Source organism: Mustela lutreola, chromosome 9 (assembly GCF_030435805.1).
Source record: "Mustela lutreola isolate mMusLut2 chromosome 9, mMusLut2.pri, whole genome shotgun sequence".
Classification (NCBI taxonomy): Eukaryota; Metazoa; Chordata; class Mammalia; order Carnivora; family Mustelidae; genus Mustela; species Mustela lutreola.
In genome coordinates, this window is record NC_081298.1 from 94,561,189 (window position 1) to 94,580,544 (window position 19,356).

General features: G+C 36.0%; 1 protein-coding gene across 3 annotated transcripts in view; it reads right to left on the reverse strand.

The window, feature by feature from the left end:
• Positions 1 to 19,356, reverse strand: part of EXOC6B (exocyst complex component 6B) — a 620,807-nt gene that overhangs the window by 337,314 nt on the left and 264,137 nt on the right. For all 3 annotated transcript variants that reach the window (XM_059188040.1, XM_059188039.1, XM_059188041.1), the window contains one exon: positions 14,618 to 14,686. In XM_059188040.1, the coding sequence (XP_059044023.1) occupies positions 14,618 to 14,686 (69 nt within the window). The remainder of the gene's footprint in view (positions 1 to 14,617; positions 14,687 to 19,356) is intronic.

The window sequence follows — 19,356 nt, forward strand, 5'->3', positions numbered from 1 at the left end:
AATTACACAGCTGAATTTCTGAATAGTATAGGAAAATCTAGAAAGACAATAGGTCAAATGCAACTAAAACTTAGGGAAAGTGTCCTCGAGGCACTCCCAAAAACTTGAGTAACAGCTTAAACAAACTTCCCAAGTAGCCACTGTTGACTGCTTACGCCCACAACTAGTAGCAGCCAAGTGCGGTTTGGACTGGACTATTGACTGTCTCAGAGATACTAGTTTCAATGGCATCTTTTTATGTTACAAGGGAAAAAAAACAATAAGTAGGCAGACAGACCATTTTCATAGAAAGAAACTCATCTTACTGTTTAAGAAAGGAACATGCCATTCTTTTCCCTATGATGATTATGGCAAATCAGGCCTCCCCATAAGGCGGTTCTAGAAAACCAGAGCACAAAGTTTTTGACAAACAAGGTCACATAAAATTGTTATAGTCACATAGTCAGAGCATTGTTAAAGTATGGACCAAAGGCAAATCTGAAGGAGAAAAGAAAAGTTTTGAAAAGGTAGACTAAAAAAATGTAGGTGGTCTTCCCACCTCCATCCGTACTTTTGATCATTATTGACAAGACACTAGGTCCAGTCCCTTACTGGTGGTAGAAAAAGAAAAACCATGTGATGAGTACATTTATAAAGTTAATGTGTCTATTATATATCATATTAGGATACAACATGATATAATTAATAACTTAATACTTGTAAACACTTTTTCCCCCTTTTTTGTTTTTTTTTGTTTGTTTGTTTTTAATTTTTTTTAATTTATTTTCAGCATAACAGTATTCATTGTTTTTGCACCACACCCAGTGCTCCATGCAATCCGTGCCCTCTATAATACCCACCACCTGGTACCCCAACCTCCCACCCACCCCGCCCCTTCAAACCCCTCAGATTGTTTTTCAGAGTCCATAGTCTCTCGTGGTTCACCTCCCCTTCCAATTTCCCTCAACTCCCTTCTCCTCTCTATCTCCCCTTGTCCTCCATGCTATTTGTTATGCTCCACAAATAAGTAAACACTCTGAATAGTTTTCCACACTTAGTTTGATAAATCGAGCCACTCTAACGATAATGACAACTGATTGTCAGAGGAGAGAATACAAGATAGAGAATTTATATTTACCTTTGAGTTCTAACTCAGCTACCTCCCACTTACGACTATAGGTGAGTGAACTGCCCAAGGCCAAGGTTTCCCCTTCCAGGAAAAGAGACGGATAAAAGAAAGGGTAGGCAAAAGTCCTTCTTGCCCTGATAGTTTATGATTCTTAATTTCTAGATTAGTATTTTATAAAAGTAACATTAAATGAGGATGGAATGTAGGAGGAGGAGCACATGTGTTCTTGTATTATTTCTATTCTGCATATTTATGTCTACACACACATTAGTCTCATTCCTTATTCTTCCCTGCGTTCTTAAAGAGTCCTTTTTATAATATAAAAATTTAATGAAGGGGTAGGAGTGAGCAGGACATGTATAAGTTGGAAAGAGAAATCCTTTTATAAGATTTAAAGGTAGCTGGCCAAGTGTTTTTAGATACCTTCTTTCACTGCATTCTCCCAGAAACACTGTGTGATGAACAACATTACTTGAATTTTTTAAATGCAGAAAATTGAGGCTGTGAGACGTTCAGTAACATGTCTAAGTCGAAATTTAGAGTCAAGCTTTCCCAATGTCTCTAATTTTAAACAACACCGTGCTGACCAGAAATCACTCGGTTTCTAATTTTGGTTTTTTTTTTTTTTTTTTTTTTTTTTTTAGTTAGTTATAACAGGCTTCAGCATTTTTACGAAACCTTTTATTCTTTGAGGCTACTGCTCTCCTGATGAACAGAAACAGACTCAGATGGGAGTGCAGTTTCCGCACCGTGGCCTTCCCACCCGCTTTCCTTCTGCGACACCAGAAAGCTGCCTGGAGCTGTAGCATCCATGTTGAAAGGACGAAAACAGGAACTACATACTCCAGATGGAGGAACAGCTATAAGATCCTCCCTGAGTCTCTGGGAGTGTGGGGCCAACACAGAGACACTGAGGTGCCTGGGACTTCTCGTCACGTTATTTTTTAAAAATCGTATTTGTTTAAACCACTAAAGGTGGTTGGGTTGCTTTTTTTTTTAACATTTACTGAATCATAACCCATACTGCTACAAACACTACCATTAAACATCATAAATGACCTCACTGTCATACCTAAAAAAATACGTTAGTGTATCTTATACTTTGTTTCAGGGTAAGAAGAAATCTCAAACCTAAGCTAGTAACACCCATATAATAGATGGATGAACTATATTAACCTCTGCCAAAATGACTGAATCTTCTTGGATGATCGTGTCTTTGATAGTCCTTTTTTAAGTCTCCATGAATTTTTCACATTGTACTTTCTTGAGGCATTTTGAACATTCATTCACTCATTTGTTTCACAATAATTAATTAAGTTCCTTCTGTGTGGTGGTAAATTGGAAGGAGAGGTGAATCATGAGAGACGATGGACTCTGAAAAACAATCTGAGGGGTTTGAAGTGGCGGGGGTGTGGGAGGTTGGGGTACCAGGTGGTGGGTATTGTAGAGGGCACGGATTGCATGGAGCACTGGGTGTGGTGAAAAAATAATGAATACTGTTTTTCTGAAAATAAATAAATCGAAAAAATTTTTATAAATAAATAAATAAAAGAAAAATAAATAAATAAAGCCCCTTCTGTGTGGTGGGCATAACACAGCATGCTGGGAGTTCCAGAAGTTCTAGTTAAAGACCTTCAGAGAAGGAAATAAAATGAATTCTGCCTCCATTCCCTAAGCAAATCTAGAGAGTTACAGGCAGAGTCTGGGTTTCTATCCAAGCGCTGAGGTTCTAAACTACTTCACCTCTAGACTGTGGTGTGAGTTATAAAAATATGAAAAAGTAGAGAATCCAGTGTAGGCCCGAACTCAGCTTTTCCAAATCCCTCACTATTTAAAAGAAATCCATTCTATTCACAGGTTAAAAACAAACTCTTCATTACACCTGCCACAGCCAGCTATATTTAAGCATGAGCTCCAGTTACAGCATTTGCTTCTGGTTAGATCATTCTGGTATATGCAACTTACATAACTGAATGACCAAATTTCCTCTATAAAACAAAAGGAAACCCCTCCCCTACATGTCCTCTTGTTCAAATCACGACACTCTGGCCACAGTTATTTGTGTCACCCCCTCATAATATCCAAAACGACTGGGACAATGTAATAAATAAACTAAGTAGCCAGTAAAGACGACATTTTAGGAAAGCAAAAGAACCCCAAAATTTTTAATTTAAAGACTGAAAATAAACAAAAACCTGGCAGTCACAATCAAAATGGGAAGAGGAAGAAAAAGACATGAGAGATCTGGTTGGATATATGAGAGGAGGGAGAGAAGATGGTTAAATGCCAAAACCAGGTATCTCAGTAATGGGAGAAATTTGGCATAACTAACAGGAAGAAATATCAAAAGGAAGACAGTAAATATGCGATATTTTTCAAGAAAGAGAACTGCCTGGAGGCACCTGGGTGGCTCAGTTGGTTAAGCATCTGCCTTTGGCTCAGATCATGATCTCAGGGTCCTGGGATCGAGTCCCATGTAGGGCTCTCTGCTCAGTGGGAGCCTGCTTCTCGCTCTCTCTCTCTCTGTCTCAAATAAATAAAATCTTAAAAAAAAAAAAAGAACTGCCTGTACAAAGGCATGAGAGAACACGGGGTCAATATATCTGGAGCATAGCCTGTGAGCAGCCAGGAGGAAAAGAGCGGCCAGAAATGAGGTAAGAGAGTCAAGCCAAGGATAAAACAGGGGTGACTACACAGACCAAGTTAAGAAGTTTACTGTATTCTGAGAAAAATGAGAAACTAAAGTATCTGAAGCAGAGTTTTTATATGATTTAAACTGTGTTTCAAAGGGGCGTTACTGGGTGTGATATGGAAAATGATTTATTTATTGTTCATTTTGTCAGCTTAAAAAATAATTATGCTATTGTGGTATCTAAATCTGTTTAAGTGAGACATTATTATTAGGGAAAACACACACACACAAGTAAGCACCCATGAGGAGCTCCATCTTCTCAGTGTAAGCATTTTGAAAAACCAATGTGAGTACATGTAGGAAAAAAAATTTTTGACCACATTTTTTTGCCTCTTGTTTTTATTCACAGCCAAATGATATGTATGCTCCTGGGTAATAAGGTCACCAGGTTAAAAGAGCAATATGACAATTATAAACAGTTAGATTACTGCGGCTACAAACCAGGGCCCATTAGCCCATACTACAGGACAGTTATCGCTATAAATGGCTTTTCCTGTGTCCTTATCAATGCAGCACACAAAGTATCTTACCCTTAGCTTTTCTCTAGGATCTATGTCGTGTTTATGCCTATCTAACCTCACCAGGCACCAGTGGGTCAGCGCAGCTGGGAGGCAGGGAGATAGGGCAGCAGAGTGATGGGACAGTCTGCTAAGTGTCAGAGATGGACTAGGAGTCACCAAATATTTCAGGGCAAAACTTTCCACATTAAAAAATATGTATATCTCTAAAGAAAATACTCAAACTATGCTCTTATTGCTCAGAAGTACTCAAGATCACCATGGAAGCAAACCAGAAAGCTTCCAGCTCTGTTCTGTGGAAGTTGGCTCCCCAAACAGTGCAACTTGCATTTGTCTTAGATAGTGGGGGAAAGGCAGATGAATATTTCTGAGACGGGAAAGAGAGTCCATTTCAAATGAAAATAAAATAACACTTACGAAAAGAGTCGAGAGGAATAGTGTCTAAATCTCAGAGCCTAAAATATAAGCCACTTGAAGTTCTTAAAAAATAAATGTCAAGTATATAAACATCAGCATTCCTTCCTGATGTCATTGTTATCCCAAAGATTTGAAAATAATACCTACTTATTTCATATTATTGTTCTCAAGAAAGCTTTTCCATTAAAAGTTCAATGTTCTTTTCTTATTTCCGCCCAAAAAATGCATATATTTCAAATAAACATGACAGATTTAAAACAAAACAAAAACCAGGTCTCTTCACAGTCTTCTACAAGTAGCTTTTCTCTAGACCCATTAAGTTAGGAACTTTTGAGAACACAAAGCACCCTGGTCATCCTTAACCTCTTTCACTATATTGAGAAGAGGCAGCTGAAATAAAATTTAACACGTTTGTTCTTTGCAGTTCTTCTTAGAACACACTCAAATATACTAATGTGATCTGTACAAAACAAACAAACAAACAAAACAAAAAAACCCAAGACAGAGATACAGTACACAGAGTTCTGATCTATCTGAAACAGGAGCACCCCCTCCTTTTTTTTTTTTTTTTTTTAAACAGATCATCTGATGAGTCTAGTGTTCCCTAGAAATATAGCTCCAGAAACAACTTTAAGAAGATCTAGATGATTAAGCTATGTGCCTCTGGCAATGCTGGAATTCTATATCCACAATTTCCAATTTCTTGTGACTAGAGAAATAAAGTGATATTTTCCTCTCCCTGTAACACCATCTTTGGAAATGTCAAATGAGAATTAAAAACTTACAAACTCTAAGCCCCTAGAATTTTGCATATAGGTCTTTCTTGTTTGTCTTAATTTCTACCACAGTAGTAGTATATGACCCTGTTTGTGTTTTCACCCAAACCAACCAAATATTCAAATGTTCGTTAAAGTGTCTTTGTAAAAAACTGAAAAAGTTTAAGTAATGGATTCCTACTATAGCTATATAAAATGAATACAAGTCAATAGTGTCTATGTTTAAAACAGAATCAGGATTAGTCTAAAAAAATGGGCAATAGTAAAGTACGATCAATTTTAATGAAACCTCAAAAGCCAGTCAGAGCTCTATTTATCAGCGTTCACTGCCAGATCAATGGTCTGTGAGAAACACGAGGACAGCTGATGTATGAATATCTTTTTTTCACTAACCAATTAACTGTCTTAATAACTAGATGTAGCAGAAATGTCTTACTATTTTTTTAAAAGGAAGTCTCATCTTTTTAAACCAATTAATGATTTAAAAAATCTGGGCATCAAAAATACACCCAATCTTCAGACCTGCTTTAAGTGTATGTTCCAATTCTCATTGTTCAATTTACTTGATTTTTAAACAGCAATAGTGCCTTCTGATAAAAGTACAGGAGTAAGAACCCTAAAATCTTACTTCTGGTGCCAACAAAAGAACTATCTCATGGCTTGATTCAGAGTGCGGCCAGTCTCTATCAAGTGATTTTTTTTTTCTTTCATACCAACCATATGAATATGGGTCACTTATTTAATAGAGTCAAATTTGCAAAGCATTATGAGATTGTTGCACAGAGTGTTATATAAAGTCCAAGATAACACTATTACAAATACATATATAAATAATAAACCTTCAATGGTCACTATTTGAAAGTACCTGGAAGTCTAACGTTAGAATGCCAAAACTAATCATTATTCTTTAATTGAAAATTTCAGCAGTGTCTTAGGCCCTTCAAAGTATCTGTTTCCCAAATGCCTTAATGTAACAGCCAACTACTGCCAAAGTTCTTTATGTAATTTCATTAAGTAATTCCCTTAACACCTCGGAAATAATGTCACTTAAAACTGCTTGTATCCACTCCTTTTTCCACTCTCCAAATACTTTCCTTGCTATTATCAGCAGTCACAGGACCACTGATTTGGCATTTTCCTCCAGCTACCACTGTAGACCATTCAAGTAGAAATCCTCAGATTACAAAGGGAGAAGTAAGTTCCAGGAAGATTCCAGCCTATCCCACCCCACCCCTAGCCCCAGCAATGATCATGAAGGATAAGCACATGAAGACATTGTGCATAAATTCTAGCTCTGCTACTCACTCATATCTCCAAATTAGAGTCAAATACTTTAAAAGGGATATTTTTAAAAGCAAGTAAGAGGTAAAATATCCTGAAACTTTACAAAATTATATCCAGAGAGATAAATTACTAACTATAATTCTCATATATATTTTTAAATCTCTGTCTGAATCCTGTTAGTAAAAGAATTCAGGGAACAAATCTATTAGTTTAGGTGCTGGGGCTAACTTATTCTTAATAGAAAAGCAGGTCACCAGCTTGCCATGCATGATGACTGCCCAGGGAAGGAAGATTTATGACACAGAAATAAGTTCACTTTGAAATATGCTTTTAAATTTAGATTTTGGCAAGGCTTCCAAACCTAAGAGAAAGACAAGTGTTAGGGTGTCCTTAGGAGGCTTATAAAAGGGGATACTCAACTGGAATTGGGGTAAGCCAGTTCTGGGGCAGAGGTCTGTAGTCAGTAGGCACCTGAAACCTAATTCAGCCTCTAGCTCCTTTTACATGAGGGATTCTTTCTAGGTCTAATAAAATTCAGGAGTTAAGGAAGCCTCTGAAATTCTAAGCAAAATATCACATGCCTGTACATATGTGCATTTTGTCTGGGGAAAGGGTTCACAGCTTTCATGAAATTCTCAGAGGCCCCTTGCCCAAGAAAATTTAAAAGAAATACTGCACTTGCTAGAGCCTTTGTAATATGAATTCATTGCATGACAACATTCTGCATTCCCTTACATCTCAGGCTGTTTTATAGTCTCCATTAGTAATTGAAAGTGAATTAAATAAAAATGAGGTTCTCATGATTCATGTAATACTAAGAGGTTGCTGCTTACTTTAAAAAAAAAAAATCCACATTTTGCTTATAATAGGCTATTCCTGGATCCAAGATGTCAGAAATCTTTAAAAAGTACACTTTTAATACAAATGCAGAAAGTATATAAATCAAAGGTATACGATGGTCAGCACTTGTTAATCCAGGATTTTTAAAAAATATTAATAAGCAGATTATGTAAAGCACTGGAGAACAAGAAAGCACAAGAAGATAAGATTATAAATGAGACCCACAAACCAGGAACATGGTTGTATTTACAGGTTTGCTCCTCCAAGTTCTTAATGACACCCATGCTCCTTGACATGGGACACTCTTCCAGTGAATGAACAGCAAATTTGGAGAAGAGTCAAAAAGATGTTGCAGTGTGCAGAGGAGCTTGAAGTATATACAAATCTTTGTCCAAACTGAACTGATTCAAAGCCTGGAGCCCATAAACATGGCAGACATCCCTGGGTTGATAGAGTTTTCAGAAAATCTGTAAGACAGGCTGCTTTCTGTCTTCATTCGACAGACAGGCCATCCATCTTCATAACTACTACCATCCTATGTACAAAAATCTCCAATTATTATTCTTCATCACTTCTCTTCCAGTAAAATTTTTAGTTTGTTATTTTCTCCCTCCTAAAAAAAGATCCTTAATGACTGTAAAATGAGGTTTTATATCCTGCCTCTTACCTGCCCATCTCTAAACTGTATATTAAGATTTAGACACTATAAGTTGTTTAAAATAATTCTATAAAATACACCTCCATTTGCCCTGCACACTTCCACTGCATTACTACACCAAGAACCAAGTCTCAATTAACCACTATCTGACCCTTGTTCACTTTCTTCCCTCCCCTCCTCCTGCCAAAGTTTGCCCTTCCTGCCAAAGTTCAGCACTTCCTAGAAAAGTCTCACTGCCTGTTTGATATTGTACTTCACTTTAGTCACCAAAGGAAGAATTTACAGGTGCTTGGCCCCATCTATAAGACCATGACCGAAATCTGACCTCCTGTTACAATACGTGAACTCCTGCCCTACTGATAAGGCTGGCAGATATAAGTAGGATTTTTCAAATAATCCTTTGGGAATTTATAAGCAGCACAGCCATAAAAGGGGGGTGAATGGAAGGTCGGTTTCACTAAAAATAATAAATATTGCCATGTTTATTCAAAGTGTGCCTTGTTATCCTCCAGGCCAAAAGTTCAGATAAACACTATTGTAAATGACAAAATATTAGAACTTTTTGTTACTTCTGTTATGATCCTTCCGTTGGACACCAATAGAACTGTTTTCCCCTCGTAGAAGTCCCAGCCCTGATATTGTATAACACTGCCTGAGGCCAGAATCCTGGATTCATTTTCAGGTCAAAAGGAGGGCAGTTATCTTTCAAAATCAAAAACAAACATTTATTGAGTATCATTTACCACTAATACTAAGTGCTAAGTGCTAGGGCTAAAAAAGATGAATAAAACATGGTACCTGCCCTAAACGAGCTTACAGTCTATTGAGGAAAAAGAATACATATTTAGGATAAGATGATATAATATAGTTGGCACTGATACAATTATGTACTGGGTCCTACAATAGTGGAAAGAGGAAGGGGGTCCACTGAACGCCACCTGAAACGTCAGGAAAATGTGCTGGAGGACACAAGTATGAAATAAGTATGAATCCATAAAACAAAAAGAATACTCATTCAGGCAGAAGGACTAGAATGAGGAAAAGACAGCAGGCCAAAAGCAGAATGGGGCATTCAAAGAATGGGAAGCATTTCAGTATCATTAAAACGAGGTAGTAAACAGCAGAGAACATGGCAGACAGGACACGGAAAACTGTATTTTACTCCATTTACACCACTCAGAGAATTTTAAGCAGGTAACATATATGTCAGATACATATGATTCACAGATCGCTATCACTACAGTGAGAAGTTGAGTTAGGGACTTACGATATAAGTTAGGAAGAACAGTTAAGAATTTTTCAATAATCCTGATGATCTAGGGCAATCATTTTAGGATAGGGGAGGATGAGAGAAGTAAAACTGTACTTAGGAGGTCACATTTGCAAATACAGAGCTCTGGATATGGTACTGAGAAAAAAGAAAAGATTTGGCTTTCAGCCTGAGGACTTGATAAAATGCTATTTTTACCTGAGATCATGGTACACCCCAAAAGAGTAGATTTTAGGGAACAGGGACATAATGAGTTCATTTTGAAACATACTGAGTTTGCACTGCCTATGGAATTTGCAAAAATGTTAATATTAACTACATCGAGAAATGAAAAAAAATCTGTTACCAATTTTTATATTAAGTAATCCATTTTTAAATATGTTTGTCATTAATATTATGAAGACATACCCTCCACTACACAGTCATACAAATCAGTGATTTGAGAATGGGGAAACAAATATAGAGAAGTAAAAAATTATACCCCCCAAAAAAGCTATGAAAAGAATCTAGAAGTCATACATGGTCTGGCTCTTCCTTTAGCAAAAGAGGTATCTGAGTGCTTCTCTAAAGTCCATCTAGGTCTGGAAGAGCAGTGTCTAAAAAATAAACATGTATTCCAGAAATGGAGCTGAGCTCTTATCACTATGTATTTTTTCAAAACTAGGAAACATTATGAATGTGTGAATGAGGGAAGAGGCCTGTCTCTGCCACATAAACAATGCCTTATCAAATTATTACAGAACATTTATGACTAACAAATATTTCAACACTACAGAGGATCAGGGTGTGGAATTTATTTTTAAATCAGCAGTTTAAGGTCTTCTTTAAACTTACAGTTTAGGATGACACAGACTTTGTGTATTTAAGAATGTGTACATTTTAAATAATTGATATACTTTGTATGTTGATGGCAGAGACTAGAACCTCTGCCAACATGCCTATACTTTACATCATACACTTTAAAAAGTATCAGTGATGTGTCTAATAATCAGCATCAGAGATATATAACTCTTGTCAGATTAACTGCCACTGATTAAATTCCAATTATATGCCAGAGACGGAGTGAGGCACCACCATTCGTGTATTATCTGTAACTGTGCTGAGCAGATCATTACTATCAGAGCTCACATAGGAGAAAGCTAAGGTTTAAGTAACTTGCCTCACACCGCACAGCTAGTAGGTATGCAAACTAATTACTTCAGTACCCTTATAAATCACTGTTAGAGTTCTCATTTGAGGAAAATTTGCTACAATTTCTAAATCATCAACTCTTAATAAAGCTTACAAAAACTAGCAAATACACTGCGATGAAATAAAGTGCTGTCATATTATAGTCATTCAAAGACCATAACTCCTCTCCTAGTAGACTGTAATTTTTTAAAACCAGAAGTCCTTGACTTATTTATACGTCCTAGCTCACCAAACTATTTCATGCAGAACAGAAATTCAGTGTTTAGTGAATAAGTAAATGAGTGATAAAGTTTGAATTAGCATATGCTCAAACAAACATACTGCATATTGAGCTACCACTTACTTATTCATTCAGTTAGTATTTATTGAGCACCTACTATATGCCAAGTACAGTTGTTGGCACTAAACTTAACAAACTACTGATTTTCATACTTTTGCAGTATTTGAGAGGAAAAGTAATTTTGCAATTATGAGACTTAATAATAAATTACCAAAAAAAAAAAAAACTACAAACAAAATAAAAGGAGTTGATTCCAAATTCTTAAGGGAAAAAAAAAAGGCAGTAATGCATCCTCATCAAGTTGGACTTATCTAAAGAATAAAAGGATCATTTAACATCACAAAAATCTATCAGTGAAACTCACCACATTCATGAACTAAAGAATAAAAACCACAGGACTGTATCAATCTATTTGGAAAACAAATCCAATAAAATTCAATACTCATTTATGTTTTTACAAAAAATATCCAGAGTCTAGGAATAACTAGATAAAGAGTATTTACCAAAAATTTATTGCAAACGCCATTAATGGAAAAATTTTAGATACCTTCTATTAGAGATCAAAAATCAGACAAGGATGCCTACCATTATCTTCCTGAACAAAAAAGTAATGATGATCCTAGTCAATAAAATAAGACAATATAAAAAACAATGAGCTATAGGAATAGAAGAAAATAAACAAGTCAATATCTGCAGATCAACTACACAGAAAAGCAAAATTATGATCAACTAAACAGAAAATCTATCATAAACCAAACAACAAACCATAATAAAAGAGTTGAGCAAGGTTGCCAGATTTAAGTTGACTTACAAAAGTCAAGAGCATTCCTCAACATCATCAATTATTAATTAAAAAGGAAAGCAGAAAACAGCAGCAAAAACTGTATTTTGCTATTAACCTTATAAGAATGCCCAAGACTATTAACATAAACAAAGCTTAGTAATTTAAAAATAGACTTTTTTCTTCCACAAGAAGCATGAATCAGCATGATCAAGTTGTTAATTCTTCCCAAAATTTACCTATAAATTCAATCAATTCAAATAAAATTCTAGAAGAAATTTTTTAGTGAACTCAAAGATTCTAAAATATATAGAGAGAACCACTAAAATCTACTCCTGGAACTAAGATTACACTAAATCACTCCATGTTAACTAACTGGAATTTAACTAAAAACTTGAAAAAAAATAGAAGATGAAAAAGAAGAAGAAGAAGAAACAGGAGTAAGAGGAGGAGAAAGAAGAGGAAAAAAAGAAAAAAAAGAAAAGAAAATGACTGTAGAAAAGTATTCTTTCAGAAGATAAGCCTCAAGGAGGTCATAACCTTAAAGTAGCCCCAACTTATTTTAGCTTCTTTGGGGAAAAAGGTATGGAATCCTTTCCATTAAGAACAAACAAACAAACAAACAAACAAAAAACAACTACTTATACAGACAGCTATTTTCATTATGAAGATTCATCCTATACTTGAATAAAATAATTTGGTTTTGCAAGAAAGGAAGGAAGGAAGGAAAAAAGAGAAAATAAAGGTTCATAAATTGTGGAGGCAATTTAAAAGAGAAGAAATGAGAAGGGACCTGTTTTACCATACATGTGGATGTATCACAAAATCATATATACAAGATGACCAATATCAAGATGTGATGGGAAAAATATTAAAGGTAGCATAAAGGGAATACCCTATAACCTTCAATAAAAGAGAGTTGTTGTTGTTTTTTAAACAAGGCTTAAGAAGTATAAACTATAAGGTTAAAATTGATGGACCTGAAAATCAAGGATTTCTGCTTATGAAGGATAATGACACATAGTTTAAAGTCTGGGGGAAAACTGGAAAGAAGACACTGGCAACATCCTAAACTGTCAATAGTTATAACATATAAGGAACTTCTGTGACTTCTCTTTCTAGCAAAAAACAAATCAAAATAAGAAAGCCAATACAAAACTGAACAAAGGTAAAAATTGGCGTTCCAGAGACGAAAAATCTTCAATGATTAGTGAGTCTATAAAGAGAAACACAATGTTATCAGTAATAAAAGCAATGCAAATTAAAAGAAAGACATATCCTTCAATATCTATGAGGTTAGTAAAAATTAAAAATTATTTAAAATAAGTATTATATATATATATCTTGGACTTAAATAATGACAATAGTGTGTCACAAACTAAGATGTATATGATTTATTTAATTCTCTGAACATGAGATTGAAAAAAAATTATCTACTTATTTTAGCTGTCTTGAGACAACTCAATCTGTATCTTGCTCCATCTTTATATGATAAGGAATGTTAGAAGGAGAGAAGGAGTGCAGAAAGGAAGAAGAAAGGAAGAGGGAAGAGGAAATCAGAGAACAAGGAGAAGTAGGAGGAAGAAGGGAGAGGAGGGGAGAAAAAATTAGCAAGTCTTTTCTCAGACTAATGGAAATCACCTCAAAGTACTCTGGTCGTGAAGCCCATAGACCAATGTCCCAACCTGTCTGGAGTAATGACTAAGTGATACTATATTAAACATATGAAGAAGAAAATAAATAGAAGACTGGCAAAAAGACTCACTCGATCATATTATAAAATAACCTGATAGAGGCTTCATAGATCTTTGTTATTTAAAAAGATCAATAATGGACTTCTCTCATCAATCTCTGATGATACTTATTAATTGTTTTAAAGATTTTATTTATTTATTTGACAGATCACTAGTAGGCAGAGAGGCAGGCAGAGAGAGAGGAGGAAGCAGGCTCCCTGTTGAGCAGAGAGCCCGATGTGGGGCTCGATCCCAGGACCCTGGGATCATGACCTGAGCTGAAGGCAGAGGCTTAACCCACTGAGCCACCCAGGTGCCCCAACTTATTAATTTTTTGATTCCCTTTATCTATGTGTCTGCATATAGGTGTACTACCAAGATGGAGAAAGGGTTATTTCTTATAATACCATTAACACCCATAATAACTTCATCCAGAGAGATTCCTCTTTGCCTAGGTTTTATAGGACAGAAGGAATAAGTGTCATCAGGAATAAAAAAATAAAGTTTTCATAAATATTATTTTGATATAGAAAGGCTATTTTTATTTAAATAACTATATCATTAAATTAAGAACGGAAATCTGTGGGGACGCCTGGGTGGCTCAGTTGGTTGGGCAGCTGCCTTCGGCTCAGGTCATGATCCCAGCGTCCTGGGATCGAGTCCCACATCGGGCTCCTTGCTCAGCAGGGAACCTGCTTCTCCCTCTGCCTCTGCCTGCCATTCTGTCTGCCTGTGCTCGCTCTCTCCCCCTCTCTTTCTCTGATAAATAAATAAAATCTTTAAAAAAAAAAAAAAAAACATTAAGAACGGAAATCTGTGTATATGTGACTATTTCTAGGTATAATTTTATCATTTTGATGATAGAAATTAATGTTATTCACTTACATCATTACATGGCAAACAAAAGATTCAAGAAGAAAATAAAGGATAATTTTTTATAATTAATACTCCTTAAATAACAGTTTTTTTTCTTACTCTTAATAATAAACAGAAAAACTATCAAAAATAAGAAAGAAGAGTTTTGAACTCAATGTACATCTTTATTAGTCAGAGCCAGAGAAAGACTCACCAGGACAGAATAAATGTGTAGACATCGATAAACAGGAGAGAAATCCACCAAATCCTGGGCTCCAGGTACCTGCAAAACAAGCAAGACTGTCAAAAATATGAAAGCAAAGCTATGAAGAACTTTGAGCTGCATTCATTTTTACTATTCAAGTATAAAAAATAAAAGCCAGTTCTAGTTTCTAGGAGAAAAACACAGACAAACAAACAAACAAACCATGCTCCCAGAAACCTAGTTTTGGTATTTTCAACATGGGATGCATAAACCATGAAGATGTCAGCAAGGCTGGGACACACAACAGAAGGATTAATAACAGCGAAGAGTAACAGGTGCCACAGGCCCTGCATCTGCTTTGAGATACATTTTAGGCTTCAACAAGGAAGCCTCCAAAGAGGAAGAGAAGGAGGTGGGAATATGACTTTGACGTGACTGTGTCTTCTTGAATTCATGGCAGTCTATCTAAAAGACTAAGTTTCAATGGTCAAAACCAAAACTTGCCACACAGGAGGAATTAAATGACCTGCCAGCCAGCTTCTGAAGGGTGTAAGAATTAGTGAGTATTTACATCAACATGCAATCAAAATACAGAAATATGCTAGAAAGAGAGGGGAATCATGTAAAAAGTAAGATAATAAAAGGAAAAAGCCAAACCTAGAAGTAATACCAGAAAATTGCAATCTGAACAATGTAGACAGATTAAACTGAGACATCAAAAGACAAAGTAAAACAAACAACATGAGGTAAGAACTGGAGATAGTCACAGTGCTAAAACTGTTTGGTTATGTGACCTGACAATGAGTAACTCACGATTTACTTTGGCCTCAATTTCCCCAACTGAAAAAGGAAACCATTCCCTATATTGCTGACCTACAGGAATTAAACAAGAATAAAAGGACACAGAGTAAATATTGAACAAAACAAAATAAAGCAAAAAAGAAAAGACAAAATTGAAGAAAGAAATAATCAGAATAAAAGACCTAGCTGTAGTTTCTACAGGAACACTGGTAACTGTAGGATTCATCAGAATATAAGCAGCAGGCGTGTCTACATTGGGTTGACCTGACTCGATTCTAGGTCATTTTCCCTTAGTCCATCAAGCAGGCCTCATTTCTTCCTTGGGAGGCATAGCATCCTTCACCAAGATATTTTTCCTAGTGAAATCTCACTCTACAACTCGGCAGCACAATAGCTACTTTCCTGTCCCTCCAAAACCATCACCTCTGTACATTAATTGGTTCCACTTCTTTGATTATTCTGTCCATTTGCTATATACCCATGATAGCATGTGCTAAATCTCTGTTTAAGAACCTCCCAGTGCTAGATACTCTGTAAGCACTCAAAAACAAAACAAAACAAAACAAAACAAAAAAACTCTTGATCCTATACCATGGCCCAAACATAGATTTATTAAAAAAAAAAAAAAAAGCCATTAGAAAAGCTAGTGAGCATTACAAAACCACTGAGAAAAACATTTTATGGACAGATAAACACCATGCAGTTAAAAAGAAAAAAGATTAAAACGCATGTAAAAATTGTAACTGGAAGAGTACAAAAGGACAATAGTTTTCATCTTAATAACACAAAAAGACAAGAGGCTTTTATATTAGACACTCTTATTTGAAATGATCACAACATTAGAGCATCTTTACAGTCTCCCCTGTTGAGTTGCAAAGGAAAGAGGTGAAGGAAATTTATTTTAGCTTGCCAGAAAAACAGAGCCTACTAGTGAAAACTTCAACTAAGCAAAATATAAGTGCAAAAAGTGAAAAATACAAAAATTCAGTGAATTATATTAATAGTATTTTTTTTAACTACATAAAAATTACACATACATATGAAAAAAGAAAGAAACATAAAAAGGTTTTAATCTGTATAGGAAACGAACCTTGTTTCTTTTATTTAGAATTAATGACTATAAAGTTATTTACTGAAAGTTTAAGGAAATTTAAGTAAATTCAATCACAACTTCATTCCCATGTTCTTCTTTATGCAGTTTATTTACTTTGTTTTGCTTTGACTCAGAACCATGAGTTTCACTCAAAGGAAACTGCTCGTAAGCCATTCCTCAGACAGGGCCATGGCCCCTTCCCACATCAGACCCATCCTTACAGAATGAACATCCACATTAGGGAAGAGTTTCCCTAAAAATCTGTGATGAATAAGGTAGTGGTACCACTTGCTAATGGGCTAAAAAGAGAGGTTTATCTGGGCCAACTTAAAAAACACAGATATATTTAGAGAGGACAAAAAGGTTTCCCTGTCATCTCCAACAAATATCTCCAACAAATATTTACAACCAAACCTAGTCTCTGTGAGGCTGTCTTGACATCCTCATCCTCAGCTTCAAACCATTTAAAATGCACTGACCCGGAAGTATTGGCTTTGCTATTTCTTAGCCGCTGCCACCATAATCCAGTTAAGTCTCCTTAAGCAAAGGACTGCCTGCTTTGCAGGCAGGCCACAGAAATCTAGATGAGAAAAGAAGCAGCGAAACGGGGCTTCAGTTCACAAACTTTACCTCGACCCCCAAAGTAGCCTACTAGTTAGAAATCCTTTTTCCTCCATGCTCCCTTCTGCGAGGAACACTAGGAGCCCTGCAAGGAACCAAGAAGAGCACTGTGAGGAGAAAGGTATGTAAAGCATGCACTGACTCATGTTGCTTTGAGCTAGATGTGTTTTCTCTGCTTCCACTAATGAAAAAGAATCCCATCGACAGAAAGGCAAAAGAAGGAGGGCAACATACACTATACGTGAAGGAATGCCACACGTTTGGAAGGATAAGAAATGAACTTTCAAAAACCTAAAGAGACGGGAGTGGGAAAGAGAGCCAAAGGCCATTTCTCCTGACTCGCATAAATAGGTTTGTTTTAAGGGCCACATTTTGCTCCCCATTTAAAAGGCACAATCTCTGTCAAGGTTGTCTTCATTCTTCTTCCCCCTCCTGTTTGTCCTTCTTTCCCCTCAAGTGCAAAGAATGATTCAAGCAGGGTTAGGTTTCAGCTGGGGCAGAGGGAAGGGTCCAAGGACACTCTCCTAAGCTAACAATGACTGTCCCTAATGGCTTCTGTCTCCTAACAAAAGCCAGGACTCCGTCTTTATCAGCTTCATCTAATTTTTCCTTTCCAAAGTAAATAACACAGCCCTTGCATTTTACACATGTCCAAGTTTGACAAATCATTATCGACTGGGACTATAACTGATAAGAGATAACTTTGTGGTAGGACGTTGTCATTTCCTCTCATAAGGGCTTTCTTTCTGAGATACAGAAACATGATTAAAATAGTTAAACATTTCCTCTGCCTGGCAGTCAGGAACTCAAGACATTAAGATACTGGAGTCTGTATTTTTCTAGTTCAAATAGATCTATAGAGATACCAAGAGCAGCCACAAACAGTATACTCAAGATTATCCTGCTTTTTTAACTAGTTGTTTTCCTTATGAATTCACAGGAAATAATTTCATCACCAAGGACAGCAGCTGCCTAATTCCCCATATAGTTTCTGAATGGAGAGCCTTAGTGCTTTCTGTCAACTTAAACCTCTTTATTATCAGGGAGGAGCAAATTGTAGGCAAGATTTTAGGTTCTATAACTAGCAAATCTGTGCCACAGAGCATGTTATAATATTATATGTTATGATATTAAAAAACAGATAAATAAAAAGCTATTAAAAGATTTTAGGAGTGGCTGGACTCCAATAATCAGAGGTAGATATCATGAAGGCAAGGCTTAACATTATACAATTACACATTCACACACCAGTTAGAGATCATGCACCACTAGATGCCAATATCCATGGCTAGTCTGTCCATTTCAATGTGCTTCTTACATTTGTGGAGTACATACTGAGAGCTTCCATCAAAGCTGTAGTTTTTGTCACTTATTATCTGTAGATTTTGTTAAATAGCATTATATTCTATCAATAGACATCAGCTATCACATCATGCCACTATGTAGGTGACAAAAAAAAGTATGGGGACAAAGGATGCTATAAAATAAGAAAAGTAAATCTATAAGCAGGATCCATGAAAGGCACCCTGAATAAATGACTGTATGAGCCTGTGCAGGTAATATATATTGGAGATGTCAAGATTCAGTGTAGAAGTGGAAATATTAGATGGTCAGAAAGAAAAGAAGCATAAACATTTCTTTTTTTTTTTTTTAAGGATTTTATTTATTTGAGAGAACAAGCAGAGGGGAGAGGCAGATAGAAAGGGAGAAGCAGAAGCAAGCTCCTCGCTGAGTGGGGAGCCGGACCAGGACTCAATCCCAGGGATCAGGGATCATGACCTGAGCTGAAGGCAGACGCTCAACCGACTGAGCCACGCAGGCGCCACCAATATTTTTGATCATAAAAATTCTTGTGAAACATTAGGATCTTTTTGATATGTTCTTCTTCTTCTCTAATATATCTTAGATCAAGACAAAGAAAGTCTCTGAAAATGGAAAAGTTAATGGGTAAGATTCTCTCAAAAAGAGTAAGGAAAATGATTTTACTCACTAAAGAAAAAGGGAGATTTTGGTTTTAAAATAAATAATGACATTCAACCTTTAATAGATACATCTGCTCAACATTTTTATAATACTTTCCTCACCCCCCCAACAAAGGACATGAAAGTTAATAGCTATTTCTACTATCTTAATTAAGACTCACTAATGAAGGGAAGCAGGGGGAAAAAAAAATATCTGCAGGTAACAATCTGATTGATTTACCTGCTTTATAGTGGGCAAGCATATCATTAGG